The sequence below is a fragment of the Perognathus longimembris genome, chromosome 16 (assembly GCF_023159225.1).
Source record: "Perognathus longimembris pacificus isolate PPM17 chromosome 16, ASM2315922v1, whole genome shotgun sequence".
Lineage (NCBI taxonomy): Eukaryota > Metazoa > Chordata > Mammalia > Rodentia > Heteromyidae > Perognathus > Perognathus longimembris.
This window is the reverse complement of record NC_063176.1, coordinates 25,846,942-25,867,899: the sequence shown is the minus strand read 5'-3', so window position 1 is coordinate 25,867,899 and position 20,958 is coordinate 25,846,942. Positions and strand designations below refer to the sequence as shown.

Sequence of the window (20,958 nt, the reverse complement as noted above, 5' to 3'; positions counted from 1 at the left end):
GGCCTCAAACTCATGATCTCATGCCTCAGCCTCCTAAGTGCTGGGTTTACAGGTTGCATCTCTACCCTTGGCTCCAAATATGCTTTATTCATACATTTTAAACCAATCTTTATTTTGTTTGACAGTCTTGCTACATTCCTTGGTCTTTTTCTTCTCCTAGATAATTAATTCACAGGTCTTCATCTTTCTTCAAAACTCAAATATTCTTATCCCACTTTTCACCTTTAGATAATAATCATCTCACCTTTAGATAATAATCCCTTCCATTCTTATCTAAGAAAAGAGAAGCAATTAGAACACTATCATATTTTCCTTTCACTAAACTATCAATTTTCTAGCATCTGTAGATATGTCCTTTGTATCTTCGTAGCTACCTTGTATATACAATCAATACTCCCCCCAGAAAGCCAACATTTCCACATGTGCATTAGATCCTGTCCTTACAGAACATCAACTCTCCTCTCTCATTCTGTCTCTTCCTTTTTGTTATTTGCAAATAGTTGTGCAACAAGGTTTCACATTACCATGTCCATTTATGTGCTTAATGCATCTTGATCATCACCATATCACCCAGCCATTCTTTAATCCAGTGATACCCTTGGCATCCCCAGTGTTCACTTCTTTTCTTAATTATTCTCATCAGCTTATAGCAGGATATAAATTCTCTCCAATGTCCTTCAATGAATGCCACATTTTTCTACTTCCTTCTACTGTAATAGTCATTAAAAACATCTATTGTTCCCCGATGTGATGGTGCTCACCTGGATTCGTAGCTATACGGGAGACAGGGATGAGGTCATGCTCTGTCGGAGGCCAACCTAGGAGAACACTCTTTGAAAAATAAAGTAAGGCAGAAAGGGTTAGAAGTATGGCTTCCTTAGCAGGCACAAAACAATTTGTCTAGACCTCAGCATCCTTCTCCTAAAAGTCTGTCCTCCCTAGCTCCACTTTGTTACCTCGTGTTTCCAACTTACCTCATGCCAATTCCAACATGCCAGCATTTAATCTCACTCCATTCCAGCATTACACCAACTGGAACACTCTAAGACTACTTTTTTTTATTATTATTATCAAATTGAATTACAGAGAGGTTACAGTTTCATACATTAGGCATTGGATACATTTCTTGTACTGTTTGTTACCTCATCCCTCATTCCCCCCTCCCCCCTCCCCCTTTCCCTTCCTCCCCATGAGTTCTTCAGTTCATTTTCACCAAACAGTTTTGCAAGTATTGCTTTTGTAGTTGTTTGTCTTTTTTTACCCTGTGTCTCTTGATTTTGGTATTCGCTTCCAATTTCCTAGTTCTAATACCAGTATGCCCAATTTCCAATATACTCAGATAAGATACAGAGATAGCGCAGATACAACCACAGGAAGGTGATACAAGAAGATCATCAATAATAGAGGCTACAGTTACATATGGGATGTTGAAAGTAGTTACAACTGTGATATAACAATTGTTTCCATAACATGGAATTCACTTCACTTAGCATTATCTTATGTGTTCATAAGGGTATAGCTGTTGGGCTCCTGTGATCCTCTGCTGTGACTTGCCTAAACCTGTGCTAATTATTCCCAATAAGGGAGACCATAGAGTCCATGTTTCTTTGGGTCTGGCTCACTTCACTTAGTATAAGTTTTTCCAAGTCCTTCTATTTCCTTACAAATGGGGCAATGTCATTCTTTCTGATAGAGGCATAAAATTTCATTGTATATATGTACCACATTTTCCTACATTGTATATATGTACCACATTTTCCATTCTTCTACTGAGGGGCATCTGGGTTGGTTCCAGATTCTAGCTATGACAAATTGTGCTGCGATGAACATTGTTGTGCTGGTGGCTTTACTGTGATTATGTTTGTGGTCTTTTGGATAGATACCCAAAAGTGGGGCTGCTGGATCATAGAGGAGTTCTATGTTTAGCCTTCTGAGGAATCTCCATACCACTTGCCAGAGTGGCTGAACCAGTTTACATTCCCAACAACAATGAAGTAGGGTTCCCTTTTGGCCACACCCCCTCCAACAGTTGTTGTTAGTTTTCTTTTTCTTTTTTTTCCCCATTCTTTCAACCTTTATTATATGAATAAAAGAACTTGAGACAATTTAGCTCAATTTTAATGTTTCCCAAGCATTATCTTGACCAAGTACCCACGTTATGAACATTGACAGTGTCCATTTATATAACCACACTTGATGTTAATAAAGACTTAACCATTTTCTAATATAAGCCTATGTTCAACACTGCTTATTCACATATGCCCATTAACAAATGGAATGTTGTCTTGATACATTTATTGGTTTGAGTGTTTTCTGGAAAACTTCAGTATCTGTGAAGACCAATTTCCATGCTGGCATTGCATGCATCCAAATATTAATAATGCACAGAATTAGAGCAACAAGAGAGCATATTCAAACACTAGCACACCCCATCCCCCTTTTTATTGCTTGTTTTGCTTAGTACTTTAAAAACCACGTAAAAATCTTGAATTCAATGTTCACTGCCAAAGAAAGAGTAACAGCAGGGCACATACTAAGGGTTTGAGTGAAATTGTAAGCACTAGCTGGCGCAAACAGTAGACATTTGTTTATATAGTGTATGACCATATTGAAGTCTTCTCAACCAGGGACTTCCAAACAAATTGCTAACTCATACCAACATGATTTAGTTTGAAATATACATAATGAGTAAGTGTGTTCTGTAGGAATTTAACTAAGAACTCAACAACTATCCAAATTTCATTCCATCTCTTTGGGAAGTGAGCAGCTTATTCTAAGCAACTGTGCTACATATCTGCTGCATTGTTATTTTGGACAATTATATCTCTATCCTTGGATTCATTCAGCAAAAATGTGTAAGGTACAAACAGGAAAGCATGCCAGCCAGTTAAGAATTTGACAATGAAGTGTCTTTTTATTCTCTTGCTCTGAAAACTTGCATGGAGAAATTAAACCAAGGAAAGTAATAAAAACGTATAGGTCTCAGGGGTTTCAAAGGAAAAACAATAAAATCAGGTATCCACTAATATGCTCAGACATCGCACACTTAGTGGTCCTGTATCAAAAATTAAGAATAGTTTCTAAAAGGATGGGGAAAACATCCACTACCCTTTACAAATTTAAACAGAGGGCAGCAAACATGCTTTACACTCCAAAACTATGGTAGCAGTCAGTCTCAAATGTAATCAGGGTAAATGTAGAATGGAGATGGTTCTAAATACAGCTAGGATTCAGCAAATCTTAAACACATTAAAATCATGATTACATTGAAAGAAAATGCACAAAAACCAAATAGGGATTTTGAGAATTTTTTTTCATTTGAAGGTAATCTTAATGCTATTAAATTCACAAATATGCTAATTTAAATACCCAATCCTATGTATCTAAAACACACAATGCATACATACAAGTAACTATTCTCTCCACATGTCAGCGCCCATTCATATCATGGTTTGGAAATGAGGAGAATAGATTCCCCTTAAATTGCAAGTCAGTAAGGTGTTTCTTTACAGTTAACTTTAGTAAAATTCATACAAAATAGTAATTAACAATGATCTTTACTTGTTAACTCACAAGGAAACACCTTCAAAACTGCATTTTGTTAAAGTTTCTGTACTAAAATGTAGAAAAACTGAACTACACAAATATTGAAAAGTTAAAAATTCCTTAATTTTTTATTCCTGGTACCACTACCACAATTTACAGGGCAATATACCTGATGTAATGAAAAGAAAAAGAAAAAGACAAAGCTACAACAGATAAAAGACCTCAGGAATGTACATCTAATTGACACTACATTGCATTAATCAATAGCTGCACTTTTTGCAAACTGTGGCTATGACAGTCCTGAACAAGAAGGGTTTCCTGTTTAAGCTGCAGTAACTTTTCTGACTATGGATCATCGTTCCTTCTGTGGCAGATTTTTACAGTTCCCCTAATGCATTTGGGATGACTGTCTCAAAGTAACCTGCAGCTTCTCTGACAACTCCTTGCTCTCTCTCCTGCTAAGAACTGTAGCCCTTTTTCTGTCATTTTTAAAACCTTCTGCTACCATATCCACCACTTCCACCACCAGATCCATAACCACCACCATATGGACTGCCAGAGCTTCTTCCACCAAAACTGCCCCCCTTCATGGGTCCATAATTTGACTGCTGCTGTCCACTGTAATTTCCAAAATCATTATAGTTTCCACCACCACCGTAGTTACCGCCACCAAAATTTCCTCCTTCATTGTAACCATCTTAACCTCCTCCTCCACCACCATATCCACCACCTTGGTTTCCATAACCTGGTCCACCACCACCATTACCTCCTCTACTACTATAACCAGGACCACCGCCATAGTTGCCACCATCACCTCCAAATCCATTGTATCCACCATCACCTCCTCCATAGCTACCTCTGCTGCCACCACCTCCACCACCATAGCCTCCTCTTCCACCAAAGTTTCCACCACGTCCAAAATTACCTCTACCACCTCCAAAGTTTCCTCCATAACCCATAAAGTTGCCAGATCCACCTCCACGACCTCTTTGTGATCCAGCAGACTGCATCTCTTGTTTAGAAAGGGCCTTTTTCACTTCACAATTATGCCCATTAATAGTGTGGTATTTCTGAACAACAATTTTATCAACTGTATCATGATCATCAAAAGTTACAAAAGCAAATCCTCTCTTTTTTCCACTCTGCCTGTCTTCCATAACTTATATGGTTTCAATCTTGCCATATTTTTCAAAGTAGTCTCTCAAATTATATTCTTCTGTATCTTCTTTAATACCACCAACAAAAATTTTCTTCACTGTTAGATGGGCTCCTGGCTTCACAGAATCCTCTCTAGAAACTGCTCTCTTTGGTTCTACAACACGTCCATCAACCTTGTGGGGTCTAGCACACATTGCTGCATCCACCTCTTCAACACAAGAGTAAGTCACAAAACCAAAGCCCCTGGAACGTTTTGTCTGAGGATCTCTCATTACCACACAATCTGTGAGTGTGCCCCATTTCTCAAAATGTTCTCTTAAACTATCATCTGTAGTTTCAAAGCTCAGACCACCAATAAACAGCTTCCGCAGCTGCTCTGGTTCCTTTGGATCATGGCCCTCCTCCCCCCCGGCAACGGGGGCCACGGCCGGAGTTGGGCTGGGGGCCACCGGGCAGCGGTTTTACCTCCATTTTGAGACCGTACTCGCCTCTTCCAACTCAAGTTCAATATCAGTTTTCTTGACATAGGACATTCTTACTAGGGTGAGATGGAATCTCAATGTTGTTTTGATTTGCATTTCTTTTATGGCCAGTGATGTAGAGCACTTTTTCATATGTCTCTTGGCCAGTCTCATTTCCTCATCAGAGAAGTCTTTTTTTAAGTCTCTAGCCCACTTGATGAGGGGGCTATTGGTTCTTTGCGGTTTTGTTTTGGAGGAAAGTAATTTTTTTAGTTCTGCGTATATTTTAGATATGAGGCCTTTGTCCGTTGAATGACCAGTAAAGATCTTTTCCCAATCTGTGGGCTTTCTGTTTATCTTGAGAGCTATGTCCTTTGCCCTGCAGAAGCTCTTCAGTTTGATGCAGTCCCGTTTGTCTAACCTTTCTTTGATTTGTAGCCTTTCTGGGTCTTTGTTAAGAAAGTTCCGTCCTGTGCCAAGGAGCCCAAGTGTTTTTCCTACTCCTTCCATTAGTGTTTTCATGGTGTCTGTTTTGATTTCTAGATCTTTGATCCATTTGGAATTGATTTTTATATAAGGATCTAGTTTTAGTTTGTTGCATGTGTTGAACCAGCTTTGCCAGCACTATTTGCTAAAGAGGTTGTCTTTCTTCCAGACTATTGTTTTAGCTCCTTTATCAAAGATTAAGTAGGCATAGTTCTGTGGGTTCATTTCTGGGTCTTCAATTCTGTTCCATTGTTCTTCAGGCCTGTTCTGGTGCCAATACCAAGCTGTTTTTTTTTATTACTATAGCTTTATAATACAGCTTGAAGTTGGGTATTGTAATTCCTCCAGCACCGTTCTTTCTGCTTAGGATTGTTTTTGCTATTCTAGGTCTTTTATTGTTCCATATGAATTTCTGGATTGCTTCCCCTATTTCATTAAAAAATGGTGTTGGGATATTAATGGGTATTGCATTGTATTTGTAGATAGCCTTTGGCAATATTGCCATTTTGATTATATTAATCCTCCCAATCCAGGAGCATGGGAGGTTTTTCCAGTTCCTTAATTCTGCCTTAATTTCATTTTTCATGTTTTTTTTGGCCAGTCCTGGGCCTTGGACTCAGGGCCTGAGCACTGTCCCTGGCTTCTTCCCGCTCAAGGCTAGCACTCTGCCACTTGAGCCACAGCGCCGCTTCTGGCCGTTTTCTGTATATGTGGTGCTGGGGAATCGAACCTAGGGCCTCGTGTATCCGAGGCAGGCACTCTTGCCACTAGGCTATATCCCCAGCCCCCATTTTTCATGTTTTTAAAATTCTCATCGTAGAGGTCTTTCACTTCTTTGGTTAAGGTTATTCCTAGGTACTTTATGTTTTTTGAGGCTATTGCAAAAGGAGTTGTTTTCTTGATTTCAGCCTCAGTCTTTGGGTCGTTAGCATAGAGAAAGGCCGTTGATTTTTGAGGGTTTATTTTATATCCTGCAACTTTCCAAAGTTTTGGATCAGCTCTAGTAGCTTGAGGGTAGAGTCTATGGGGTTCTTTAGGTATAGGATCATGTCATCTGCAAAGAGAGAAAGTTTAACTACATCTTTTCCTATTTGGATCCCCTTTATATTTTCTTCTTGCCTAATTGCTCTGGCTAGGAATTCTAGTACTATGTTGAAGAGAAGGGGAGAGAGTGGACATCCCTGTCTTGTTCCTGATTTTAAAGGGAATGGCTTTAGTTTTTCACCATTTAGAGTTATGCTTGCTCTTGGTTTGTAAGACTACTTTTGTCAATATCTATTAATACTCTCTTGGCAAACTAAGATTGGTTACTTCTTGCTAGCCCTTTTAGCAGCATTTGATTGGACCATGATTTCTTGCTTAAGTGTCTCTTCACTTGACTTTCAAATCACTGCTCTCTCCTGCTTTGCTTACATCATTACTGACTACAAGATTGTTAAATGTTGGAACACATTTAAGCCCTCAGACTGTTGTTTTCTCCTCCCTCCCTTCCTTCCTTCCTTCCTTCCTTCCTTCCTTCCTTCCTTTCTTCCTTCTCCTCCTTTTCCTCCTCCTCTTCCTCCCCCCCCCCCGCCTTTTTTTTTGCTGGTTGTGAAGTTTGAACTCAGGGCCTGGGCTCTGTCCTTGAGCATTTTTGCCCAAGGCTAGCACTCTACCACTTTGAGCCATAGTGCCACTTCTGGTTTTCTAATAGTTAATTGGAGATAAGAGTCTCATGGACTGGCTTGGACCTGTGATCCTTGAATCTCAGCCTCCTGAGTAGCAGGATTACAGGTGTGATGCACCACCACCTGGGTCTGTTGTTTTCTTTATTTGTGCTCAATTATGCTCCTTTCATTGATGGTCTTACCTAGCTCCCATGGCTTTAAATAATATCTATGAAGTGAAGGTCTTCAGTTTATTTTTCTGTTCCTCATCACTCTCCCAATCTTCAGATTCATATTTTGGTCCCTATTTGGTGATACCCCTTATATGTCTGGCATTTCTACTTTTGACTCTTGATTTTATTTCCTAAACTCTTCCTTTCCAAATGTTCCTAATTCTGGACCTCACTGTTTTCCTTATATCCTGTCCATTGGCAAATCCTGACAGTTATATATTACAATGTATTCAGAAATCTTACCACATGGGCTGAAAATGTGGCTTAGTGGTAGAGTGCTTGCCTAGCATGCATGAAGCCCTGGGTTCCATTCCTCAGCACCACATAAACAGAAAAAAAGCTAGAAATGATGCTGTGGCTCAAGTGGTAGTGCTAGCCTTGAGCAAGAAAGGAAGCCAGGGATAGTGTTCAGGCCCTGAGTTCAAGCCCCAGGACTGGCAAACAAACAAACAAAGAAATCTCATCACTAACATAATGTTACCTTTCTTCTTTTACAATATCGTTCTAATAGGTCTTTTTGCTTCTCTTCTTATACTTCTGTTTTCACTGTGAATCTAGAAGGACCTTTGAAAATTGGTAGAGCAAATCTTATCATTTACACAATGATATCAAAACCCTATAATGGTTTCCCATTGCATTTAAAACAAACCTAGTCTTCACTCATGTTTATAAGATCCTAATGCTATGATCTACTTTTCTGAGCTTATGTCAACACCTCTCTTTTGCCTTGATTTAGCAACTTGGATTTCCTACTCTTCTTCATGCCAAGTTTGTTCGTGTCACAGAAAAAAAAATGGGGTTTGTAAAGAATCTGAGTGTACTTTCAGGATAGACAAAAACTTAGTGTTCTGAATAATTAAGCATGATGGAGCTCTGATCAACCTATCATTTGAAGCAAATTGCATTTTTAATTGTACATGCCAAGAAACACATATACACACACATTTTTGGATGGATCGAGATAAACTGCATGAAATACCATAATCATTTAATACTTGGGTTGTTGCTGACTGTAGTTTTGTTGGGGATTTTTTGCCAAGTCTGCTTTGATTTGGGTTATTTATGCTACCATGTACTTTTTTCCCCACTGGAATATGCAATGAAGACATTATTTTCATGATTAATGTATTAACAAGCACTATAAAAATCTAGTTCTGTGTTGTTTTTGAATCAATAATTCTATTCTTTCCTATTCCTTCCTTCTTCATCTCTCATAGGAAAAAACAACTCTTTTTTTACTTCCTTTATTTTTCCTTTTCTCATTCTCATTCCCCTCCCCAAACTTTTTAGCATTCTATGTGCCTGGAATTCTAAGATAGTTTAGATTATAAACAACCTGGGAGCAGAGACCATGCCTAATACTTGCTGCATCATCGACAGCAAACAACTATAATGATTTTTAAAATATACGAAGAGAAAAGTAGCTTATTTTTTAACACTCTGATAGAGAAACTGATAGAGAAAAAGACCCAATCTTCACAGAAGTTAAACTATTTCATTCAATAAGAAGATGATTGTCTTTCCAAAAGAACTGTCCTTTAAAAAAGTTCTTAGGAGTGTGCATTTCCTAGTTAGTGGAACTGACAACCATCATATCCATCATTATGGGTCTCAGCCTTAACCTCACAAATCTGAATCCCAATATCATCATCATGCCCACAACAGATCCACTTCTTAGGACTGGCCTGGCCTGAAATTCATAACAATGGTATATGAACTTGAATGCCAATTTATTGGTTTATCCTGAGAGCTATAATCACCATACGAATTGGAATATATGAAGTCTTTTTAGTGTGCGGCTGTAGGACGGCTTTACAAGAAGCCATATCAAATAATAGGCGTGTTTGCTAAGCAGGGATTGGAGACATATTACAGCATATTGATTAAGACTCAGAAAAGCTTAACTTCAGATCTCAAGTCGGCTATGGACAAACTCTGGGTCCTTGGGCAAGTTACTTAAGCTCTGAATCTCTTAATTTCTTCATCTGTAAAATTGTAACAGCCCCTCCTTATAGTAGATACCTTTTGGGACGCTTCCAAGGCCACATGGGTTCACTCTTTCTCTTGATAACTACATTTCCTAGACCTCTCCTTTCTTCCTCCTTCTAGAAACATAGACTTCTAGTGTCCCTGGTTTTATATTATCACCTCACACCACCCTCCATCTCTGCAGGGAGATGGGTGAGGGCAAGAGTCTTAATTTAGGTGAGATCAGTCAGGTTCTCTTTCATAGGAATTTGTAATTTATTTATTTTAAAATAATTTATTATTATTTACTTTTTATTTTTCAGTACCAAGAGTCAAACTGAGGGCTTCATACATGCCATGAGTGCTCACCCACTGATCTACACTCCCAGCCAACAATTTGCAATTTAGACTCAGAGATTCTGCCTAATCAGATCAGTTTGGTTGAATAAAGTTGGAACTTGGAGCTGAAGGCAGCCTCTGTGAAGTAATGATACCTATGGATGTGCTGCCAGTTAGTTGAGATCGGTTTTGCAAAGGAGAGGGAGAGGGAGAGAAATCAACAAAATACTCCTGGGCTGAGGGCATGGCTTGAGTAGTAGAAAATGTGCCTAGCAAGTGCAAGCTTGAGTTCAAATCTCAGTACTGTGAAACAAAGAAACAAACAATAAACACAACAGACTTATCCAGCAAAACAGAGAGAGAGATAATGAGCACCACAGGGGGGAAGAGAGAGAGAGAGAGAGAGAATGCCAGGGACACTGTCACCCCTTGTTCTCCATTCCAAGTCCTTCAGAAGCTCAGCAGTTTTTCCTTTCTTGAGATAGATCTATGCTCTCTCATCCAGCGCCTCTTTTTGCTTAGCTAGTCAGGTTTGTCTGCTACCATTTTCAACAAAAGCACATAACTCCTCGGTTCTATATGTCAGTGAGTGCCTAGAGAGCTTGTAAGAGCAGTAGTCTTGCTCCTGGAATGGACAGATAACTCGAATCGATACATCCTTTCTCCCTAAAGGCTTGTATGGATGCTGCTGATGGTATTTTGTGACACTCCTATTCCTCTGCCTAGTTGACCAGCCATCCCCATCTTGATGGACCTCTAGTGTCTTTAGCTACAATGACACATTTTCTTTATTGTTTTCAGACATATGTTGTAGGGTTGAGAGTCATTTGTGTCTTTTTTTTTTTTTTTTTTGTCAGTTGTGGGTCTTGAACTTGGGGGCCTGCTCAAGGATAGCACTCTACCATTTTCAGCTACAGCTCAAAGATCCTCAGATCTCAGTCTTCTCAGCTAGGGTTACAGACAAGAGCCACTGGCTCCTAATCATTTGCTCTTCTGACTCATATGTGTTGGCTTTACAATGAACTCCAGCATGATCTTTAAGCCCTGCATTAATTTTTATATTTCTTTGATGGTGATGGTGATGACAATGATGATGATGATAATGATGATGATGTTTTTGTGGTACTGGGATTGGAACTCAGGGCCTTGCGATTGACCAGCTTGCTTGCTTGTTCAGCTTTTGCTCTGTCTTGATCCATGCCTCCAGCTCTTATTTCCACATGTATTCAAACACAGTGACAATAGTTTATATCCACATATTGGATCCATTCATACAATCTGAGGTTGGCAGAATCTTCAATTCAGGAGGGAGAGGTTAGCTTGAAGCCCAAATACGGTTTTCATTGCAGTAGTTCAGTGATGATTCTTCATCCATTATGCTGGCACCAAGAGTCATTGCTCTTCCATTAGCACCATCATTTACATGGCATTTTCTTCACCACCATTTTCACTCTTCAGCCAGAAGTTCTTTAGTCACAAGCTCTCTACTGCAAAGGACACTCTTGATGTCAGTATGATTTTGGAAGCAAGAACAAATTGTTTTCTTACTTGCATGAAAATTACCAGGCTGACATCCTACAGGCTAAAAATGTTCACATAGCAGGACTCCTATAAATAGACCTTAAATACTAAATTGTGTTGAGTAGGATTTCACAACAGCTATCAGATGTATCTACATAGGGTTCTTAAAGCTTGAGTATGGAAACTGTGACCTTTCACATCACTACTTACCCAGAGTTGAAGATGTCTCAGACAGGGAAAAACCATACAGACAATTTGCTTCACCAATTTGACTAAAAGGAGAAGAATACCCTAAGGGCAAGTTTTTTTTTTTTTTTTGTAGGACAATTTAGAAGATTATTTATTGTGTTAACCGTATCTCTGCTAAGGAATAGTTTACTAAAAGAGAATTTTAATTTTTCAGCTTGTTTGTCAAATATTTATCACATTAGTACTTTGTTACATGTAGCAGATAAATAATTTCCTATTTAATAAACATCTGGAAAAAATTATGTCAATTAAATTTGATTTTGTTATTTGAACTTGAGTTTTGTTTCATATAGAGTGGATAATATATTACTACTCTGTTTATTATTTATATAATTAATATATAGGGGACACACACATACATTTTGTCCTATTGGCTGTTATCAACACTCAAAATTAGGCCCAATTTAGACCTGCATAAAGGGAGTAAAATAGACATGCTGTTATTTGGGTGTTTTCAAAGAAAAAAAAAATCCAACACTATTCAACAGATGAATCTATTACTAATAATTTTGTGGTAATTAATGCAAAGCTGTTTTTAGAGTATCTGAACCAAAATTATAGACCAAATTCTTTTTTCATTTCACTATAGATGACCTCACAGAAATATTTTTTCATAAATATGTTTACATTATTATGATTATTTGAACTAGGGTAATGGGACTACTTTGTCTATGTAACCTCATATGGCTTTTACCTGCAAAAGTGAGTAAAGCTAAGTTCATAAGGTAAACTTTGGAAAGGGTAGTTGACTAGTATTTGAGCCAAGACTCTGATTCCAAAGAGCCTGACCTTTTTATATCTTTCTGCCCCTTCTTTTTACTCTTACCTGAAGAGTTTCATTTATTATTTTCCTCCCTCTAACTCCCAACCAGTGCTGGGGATCTAACCCAGGGCGTCAATCTTGCTCTACAACTGAGCTACTCCTTTAGACTGTGTGTGTGTGTGTGTGTGTGTGTGTGTGTGTGTGTGTGTGTGTGCGCCGATCCTGGGACTTGAACTCAAGGCCTGGCCTGGCACTGTCTCTGAGCTTTTCTTTTTTTTTTTTCTCAAGGCTAGTGCTCTACCACTTGAGCCATAGCTCTACTTCTAGTTGTTTGGTGGTTAATTGAATCCAAGAATCTCAAGGATTTTCCTGCCTGGGGTGGCTTTGAACCATGATTCTCTGATTGTAGTCTCCTAAGTAGCTAATATTACAGACATGAGCCACTGGCATCAGGCTCTACTCCAGACTTTTGTTTATTTTTTTCTATAGATCAGTTAATGTTACCTGCTACAATAAATTATTGCATCTTCACTGAAGGTATTTTTCCTTTCCTTAAGAAAATAATCAGCTTTAACTTTTTTTTTTTTTTTTTTTTGGCCAGTCCTGGGCCTTGGACTCAGGGCCTGAGCACTGTCCCTGGCTTCTTCCCGCTCAAGGCTAGCACTCTGCCACTTGAGCCACAGCGCTGCTTCTGGCCGTTTTCTGTATATGTGGTGCTGGGGAATCGAACCTAGGGCCTCGTGTATCCGAGGCAGGCACTCTTGCCACTAGGCTATATCCCCAGCCCCAGCTTTAACTTTTTAATAAAACAAAATGCAGAAGAATAAACAAATAGGCTCAAGTGGAATTTACAGTGGAATCCAAAATACTGCCTATTGGATTTTCACGAACAGTTAATATTCCTATTTACAGACCAAAAAAAGCGATTGAACTTCCTCTAAGACCATGATGTATAACTAGTAAACATGGGTCCTATGCATAAAATAAAAATAGATGCTTGTTTTGACTAACATACTGGCAAAAATGTTATACTATTGCAACAATTTGATAAAAAGAATTTATCCTCACTGCTGGCATCCAAATTCTTCTTACAGAGAGTCCTAAACTGCTTTATTTTGGAAGAATACTTCAATAAATGATTGAGATGCCAAGGTCTTACATGTCAACTGGTGACAAAGCTTCTCAAAGGGAGTTAAAACTGCATAGTTTGGTAATTTGCTGTGGAGGAGGAGAAAAATTCTTGGCTTCTGAGAGAATGTTGAAGAAGATAGAGGAGGGGAAACGAACATGCTAACAGAATGAACATGATTCAGGGGTCATGGCAGAGGGCCATGAGAAACCACAGGTCATAGGCTTTTGAAAAGACTCTAAAGAAGAAAATATAAACTGGGAATGATGGTGCATGCCATGAATCCCATCTTCTGGGGAGTATGAGGGAGGGGCATGGAGAGTTGGAGGCCAGGCCGGGCAAAGGAAGGGAGGGCCTGTCTCAAAAACAAAGTACAAACAAAAGAGCTTCATAGTATGCTGGAGACCCTGGATTCAGTTCCCAATCCCAAGGAAGGAGGATGGAAGGAATTGTATAATATAGCCATTTCCCAAGATGATTGGTTTCAGGAACCCACAAGGGCACCACAATAATCTGGGAATGCTCAAGTCTCTTACATCAAATAGTATAGTGGGCTAAGGTTATAGCTTAGTGGTAAGAAGATGCTTAGCGTGCCACCAGCTCTGGATTCAATTCCTAGTACACAATAAATAAGTAGTCAGATAAAAGAGTATAGTATTTGCATACAACCTAACACACACATCTGGCCTTAGTCATCCTTAGCTATTTATTATAATACCCAATGTAGTGTAAATGGTATGTAAATAAGTGGTGATACTGTATTATCTAGGTATAATAAGAAAAAAGTATCTGTATCTAGTACAGATGCATTTTGCTTTGTTTTCTTTATGTGGTACTAAGAAATTGAACACAAGGCCTCTTACATGCTAGGCAAGCACTCTACCACTAAGCCATATCCTCAGCCACACATGTTTTTTGTGTGTGTTTTAGATCAATAGTTGGTAGACTATAGATGCAGAACCTGCAGATAGAGTGTGTATGACACTCCACTTGTTGCTATTTGCCAGGTTGTGCCTCATGGAGGAATATCCCCTTTAGTTCCTAGCACTCCTATGAAATCTACCAATAACACACACACACACACACACACACACACACACACACACATCAATACATGCACACTGTTTTATGCATTTGTTGGTTTTTCTCTAAGAGTCTCAAAAAGGGAGACAGGACCAATTTGGAGACAAAGGTGCAAACACAATCATCAGTCCCACCCACATCTCCCATGAGAGTCACACACACACACACACACACACACACACACACACACACAAATTCTGCAGAGGGATTTTATTTTTTATTTTTTTAAGTTTTTATTATAAAACTGATGTACAGAGAGGTTACAGTTTCATATGTTAGGTATTGGATACATTTCTTGTACTGTTTGTTACCTTGTCCCTCATATCCCCCTCCCCCCTCCCCCTTACTCTTTCCCCCCCTGAGGTGTTCAGTTCACTTACACCAAACAGTTTTGCAAGTACTGCTTTTGTAGTTGTTTCTCTTTTTTTACCCTGTGTCTCTCAATTTTGGTATTCCCTTTCAATTTCCTAGTTCTTTTTTTTTAATAAAAAAAATTGTATTTACTTAGAAGCATTCAGAATGTCAACAAAACAGCTGCAACTTTTTTTTTGCAATTACAGAGTGGTATTCAGTTAACAGAACAACAATTATTTCGTATAAGCTGCGTCAGACAACTGAAGATGAAAAAACTACCGTCCCCATATATAGCTAATTTGTGCTGTGCACCAACAAGAACCTGCTTTAAATTTCCATGCCAATTTACAACCCCCATACTGTACCAGGCAAGGTTAGTGGCTATTGAAAATACCACCAGGACAGGGCTATCTAAAGACACATTCGGTAGTGTGTTAACTATACAAAAAAAGACACTGTACAGTTTAAAAACAAATCTTACACAGCCTTACATTTCAATTTTTTTTCTTTAAAAGGAGTGAGTTGTGTACAGGGGGGTTAAATGCTTTATAGACAAGAAAAAAACTGCGTTAGAACCAACTTATTCATCATCATCCTCTTCATCTTCATCCTCATCCTCTTCGTCTTCCTCTTCTTCCTCATCTTCTTCATCTTCCTCATCTTCCTCCTCTTCCTTCTTTTTCTTGCTCTTTTCAGCCTTCACAACCCCCTTTTTGGCTGCATCAGGTTTTCCTTTAGCTCGATAGGCAGCAATATCCTTTTCATATTTCTCCTTCAGCTTAGCAGCCTTCTTTTCATAAGGCTGCTTGTCATCTGCAGCAGTGTTGTTCCACATCTCTCCCAGTTTTTTCGCAACATCACCAATAGACAGGCCGGGGTGTTCCCCTTTGATTTTAGGGCGATACTCAGAACAGAACAAGAAGAAGGCCGAAGGAGGCCTCTTGGGCGCATTGGGATCCTTGAACTTCTTTTTTGTTTCCCCGTTAGGGGGGATGTAGGTTTTCATTTCTCTTTCATAACGAGCCTTGTCCGCCTTGGCCATGTCTTCAAATTTCCCTTTCTCTTTAGCAGACATGGTCTTCCACCTCTCTGAGCACTTCTTAGAAAACTCTGAGAAGTTGACGGAGGCATCCGGGTGCTTCTTCTTGTGCTCCTCCCGGCAAGTTTGCACAAAGAATGCATATGATGACATTTTGCCTCTCGGCTTCTTAGGATCTCCTTTGCCCATGTTTAGTTTTTCCTCCGCGAGGAACAGAGTCGCTCGGTGCCCGTCCGGCTCTCACTTGCCCCTGCGCTGTCTCTATTCAATTTCCTAGTTCTAATACCAGTATACACGGTTTCCAATATACTCAGATAAGATTACAGAGATAGTGTAGATACAATCACAAGAAAGTGATACAAGAACATCATCAATAGTAGAAGCTACAGATACACATGGGATGTTGAAAGTAGTTACAACTGTGATATAACAATCATTTCCATAAAATGGAGTTCATTTCACTTAGCATCATCTTATGGGATCATAAGGGTATAGCTATTGGGGCTCTTGTGATCCTCTGCTGTGACTTGCCTAAACCTGTGCTAATTATTCCCAATAAGGGAATAGAGTCCATGTTTCTTTGGGTCTGGCTCACTTCACTTAGTATAATTTTTTCCAAGTCCTTCCATTTCCTTACAAATGGGGCAATGTCATTCTTTCTGATAGAGGCATAAAATTCAATTGTGTAGATGTACCACATTTTCCTGATCCATTCGTCTATGGAGGGGTATCTGGGTTGGTTCCAGATTCTCGCTATGACAAATTGCACTGCAATGAACATTGTTGTGCTGGTGGCTTTACTGTGATTTTGTTTGTGGTTTTTTGGATAGATACCCAAAAGTGGGATTGCTGGGTCATAGGGGAGTTCTACATTTAGCCTTCTGAGGAATCTCCATACTGCTTGCCAGAGTGGCTGAACCAGTTTACATTCCCACCAACAATGAAGTAGGGTTCCCTTTTGGCCACATCCCCTCCAACAACTGTTATTGTTAGTTTTCTTGATATATGACATTCTTACTGGGGTGAGATGGAATCTCAATGTTGTTTTGATTTGCATTTCTTTTATGGCCAGTGATGTAGAGCACTTTTTCATATGTCTCTTGGCCATTCTCATTTCCTCATCAGAGAAGTCTCTTTGTAAGTCTTTAGCCCACTTGATGAGCGGGCTATTGGTTCTTTGCGGTTTTGTTTTGGAGGAAGGTAATTTTTTTAGTTCTGCATATATTTTAGATATGAGGTCTTTGTCCGTTGAATGGCCGGTAAAGATCTTCTCCCAGTCTGTGGGCTTTCTGTTTATCTTGCGAGCTATGTCCTTTGCCGTGCAGAAGCTGCAGAGGGATTTTATACTTGTGTAAACTCTTCCTACTGATTTCTAGAACTTATGAAACCAGGTGTCTCCAGCTGGCACTTACGGATTTATGGGAGAGCCTTTGTTTCCTTTTGGTTGCCAGGAAAAAAGTAAATGATTCCTAGTTACATTTGAATTTTAGATATAGTTAAGTTTGACTTTTAGATAAACTAAGTATACTTCTTAGGATAAATATGTCCCAAATATTGAACTGGGTATAATTTTGTAGCAATGAATAACTCTAACAAATGCTTCTATAGCTACCTAAGGCAGCTGCTTCACTGAATTTTGGACTTATTCCTAGGAAATATTATAATTTCTTAACAGAGTTTAAGATTATACCTCTTGGTGTAAACTGGTGGTAACTGAAGTTAAACTGAAAGAAGAAATTAGGTAGTTTAGCATCTTCCTCTGCAAAGGGCAGATATCAGTACCTACCTAGGGAATTACTGTGAAATTTCAGTGAGTTGTTCATGTAAAGCATTAAGAACAGCCTGGTACAGATAATATAAAAATGCTTGACACTATGGCCTAGAGTCCAGAGGCAAAGCTTTGACCTCTACATGCATCGTTCTTGTCTTTCACTAACTCACTCTCCATACTGCAGTTAGTAACCATTTATTTTTATGTTTATTTACTTATTTTTTGTTTTCCTTTCTTTTGTTTGTCTATTTTTGCTAGTCCTGGGGCTTGAACTCAGGGTCTGAGCACTGTCCAGAGCACCACTTCTGGCTTTTTCTATATATGTGGTGCTGAGGAATTGAACCCAGGGCTTCATGTATGTGAGGCAAGCACTCTACCAATAGGCCATATTTCTAGCCCCATTTTTTGTTTTTTGTTTTTTTTGAAATAGGCTAGCCATAAAGGCCTTGCATTTGCCATCTTTCAGCCTCAGTTTCCCAAATGTTGGGGTCCCAGGAATAAGAGTGACAGCAAACCTGGTGAAATTTGTGATCTTTTCAAGCTGCAACTCTGACTCACAATATTGATATAAAGCCTTCAATGACTTTCTACTACTTCAAGTAAGATCTGCTAGGCCTTTAGTGCTTTTGCATTTACTTAACCTTGCAACTTCTCAGCTTGTTCTCCCCTCCTCACCTTGTATTTTCCAGGTCTTTCCGGGCCACCAAGGGATCGTGCATATTATGCTTCCCTGCCTGAAATATTTTTCTCCTCTCTATTTCCCCGCCACCATGTCAATTCCTAATCGTTTTTTAGTCCTGTCCAAGAATCTTTCCTCAGCAAGGCCTCCCCTGACCTGGCCTTGAATATAGTTCATAGTGTAGACACTTGATACTTCTTCATAGCCTTTATTAGACTGTAGTTTCCAAATTAGAATATTATGTGATCAGTACAGCATATGTTCTATATTGTTTCCTTTTGGTTGCCATTTGTACTAGACATTATAGTCTCAAGACTAACTTAGTATCTGACACGTAGTAGGTCTTTTACACACACACTCACACACAAATAAGTATTTATTTATTACTTGGATTTTGAGTTAATTAGAGCAGCTATGGCTAATAGGCCCAAACCAGTTCATTATCTGCTTTTGTAGAACTGACAATTTTTTTAATGATTGAATAAAATTGCAATAATAATAATATTCCTTGTTATGGAAAAATGAAATTAAATTAAATTTCAGTATCAATAGAAACAGTCTCATTGCAGCATAACCCTGCATATTGGTTATGGTGGCTTTCATGCTGTAGCAATGGAGTTGAATAGTTGTAACAGAGACAGACCATCTAGCCTGCAGCGCCTGAATCATTACATTACTCTCTGGTCTTGTGCACTGTGTGCTGACCCTCATGTTAGATAATAGTATTTTTTGAGCTCTGGGTCAGCTTGTGTTAAAAAGCATCTGCAGATGGCTATGCTCAATTGTCAACTGTTTGCTTCTGTTGCTGAAATAGATCATCCTATTTATTTTACTTAGTTGGTAGGCTTAAGGAAACTTTTCTTTGTCCTTTGTCTTCCTGCTTCTCTATCAACATACAGAGGCTCCACACACTGCATCCCTACCCCAAAGGAGATCAGTCAGTGTTGAGCCATATAACTGCTTCAGACTTTCAGTTCTTTGCATGTGTCATGGATTCCTTTCCAGAATGAGATAATGAGTTGATAGGTGGCAGAAAAATTTAAATAGATTGTCTGCATTTTTCCATCAATTTTCCTCTAACTCATAAACTGGGAACAAGTTGAGAACTTCTTTCTGTCTTCTTTTAAAGTATCATATCCCTTCCCAGTTATAGATTCATACTTGCCAGAGTAACACTTGAAAATATACATGAAAATCCAGGAAAAGGTGAAGATAGTTTTTGTGTAGTTTCACCATTGTACTATGTACCCATCCCAAACAGTGGCAAACTTTATTCTTTTTTCCTTCCTTTTTAAAATTTTATTTTTATCTTTAAGTAGTTGTATAAAGGAGTTGCCATTTTACAAAGCAGTTTATAAATGCACTACATCTCTTTTTTACTCTTTTAAGAAATTTAATTAAAAATATCTGACATGAAAAGTAAGGATGGTATGTATTTTGGGGTGCTTCAAAGATATGTTTTGTGCTACAATAGGTAAAGGGGATTAGACTGAATATCAGTGTTTTATTTCCCGGACAAACAATGAACAACCCCCTAAGGATTTAACAATGAGTTTTTTAGAGCAGGGAGCTTTTTTTCTAAATGGAAAGGAGGGAGTTTTATAAAGCATATTCAAGGAAATTCAAGAGTTATTTTGCAAGTGCATCCAGAAGCAATATGAGCTTTTCTACATATATTCTGGCAGGAAGCTAACAAGATAATTAGTGCTGACACTTTAATATTTGCTCATGGGTAGAGTGAAAATTAATAAAAAGTCAAACAGTTTTTTCTTCTCATGGACATTATGAAGGAAGAAATGTTAATATATAATATCCTAATTGTGTGTGTGTGTGTGTGTGTGTGTGTGTGTGTGTGTGTGTACATGCATATCAGTACTGGGTCTGATACTTAGGTCCTGAGCAATGTCTCTTGGCTTTTTTGCCCAAGACTGGAATTTTACCACTTGAGCCACAGCTCTACTTCTGGCTTCTTTTGGTGGTTAATTGGAGATAAGAATCTCATAACTAGCTTTGAACAGCCTCCTGAGTAGCTAGGATTACAGGCAAAGCCACCAGAGCCTGGTTTTTCTCCAGAGGATTTTAAGTAAGGAGAGAATTGGAAATTCTTTCTAAAAATGTATTAATGTCTTCTTTCTGCCAAAGAAAAATCCACTAAACACAAGGTTTTTTTAAAAAATGGATTAAAGATCTCTCAGTGATATTCTCAATAAATATCAGCTGTTATTTTACAAAGGTACATATTTCTATATACAGAAGATGGAGGATTTAAGCCTTCTGTAGGAAAACAAAGATCATTTTGTTGACTTTCCTTTCCTTCCTTCCTTTCTCTTTCTCTCTCTCTTTCTTTCTTTCTTTCTTTCTTTCTTTCTTTCTTTCTTTCTTTCTTTCTTTCTTTCTTTCTTTCTTTCTTTCTTTCTTTCGCCATTCCTGGGGTGTGAACTCAGGGCCTGAGCACTGTCTCTGGCTTCTTTTTGCTCAAGGCTAGCACTCTACCACTTGAGCTACAGCACCACTTTCAGCTTTTTCTGTTTAT

General features: G+C 38.7%; 1 protein-coding gene and 1 pseudogene across 1 annotated transcript; both read right to left on the bottom strand.

Annotated features, from left to right (window-relative positions):
- Positions 1 to 2,101: 2,101 nt before the first annotated feature.
- On the bottom strand, positions 2,102 to 5,175 carry LOC125364757 (annotated as a pseudogene).
- A 10,148-nt stretch (positions 5,176 to 15,323) lies between these two features.
- LOC125364634 (high mobility group protein B1-like) lies at positions 15,324 to 16,234 on the bottom strand. Its single transcript, XM_048364237.1, has one exon. The coding sequence runs from the start codon at positions 16,162 to 16,164 to the stop codon at positions 15,517 to 15,519; it is 648 nt and encodes a 215-aa protein (XP_048220194.1). The 5' UTR covers positions 16,165 to 16,234; the 3' UTR covers positions 15,324 to 15,516.
- Between the last annotated feature and the right edge of the window lie 4,724 nt (positions 16,235 to 20,958).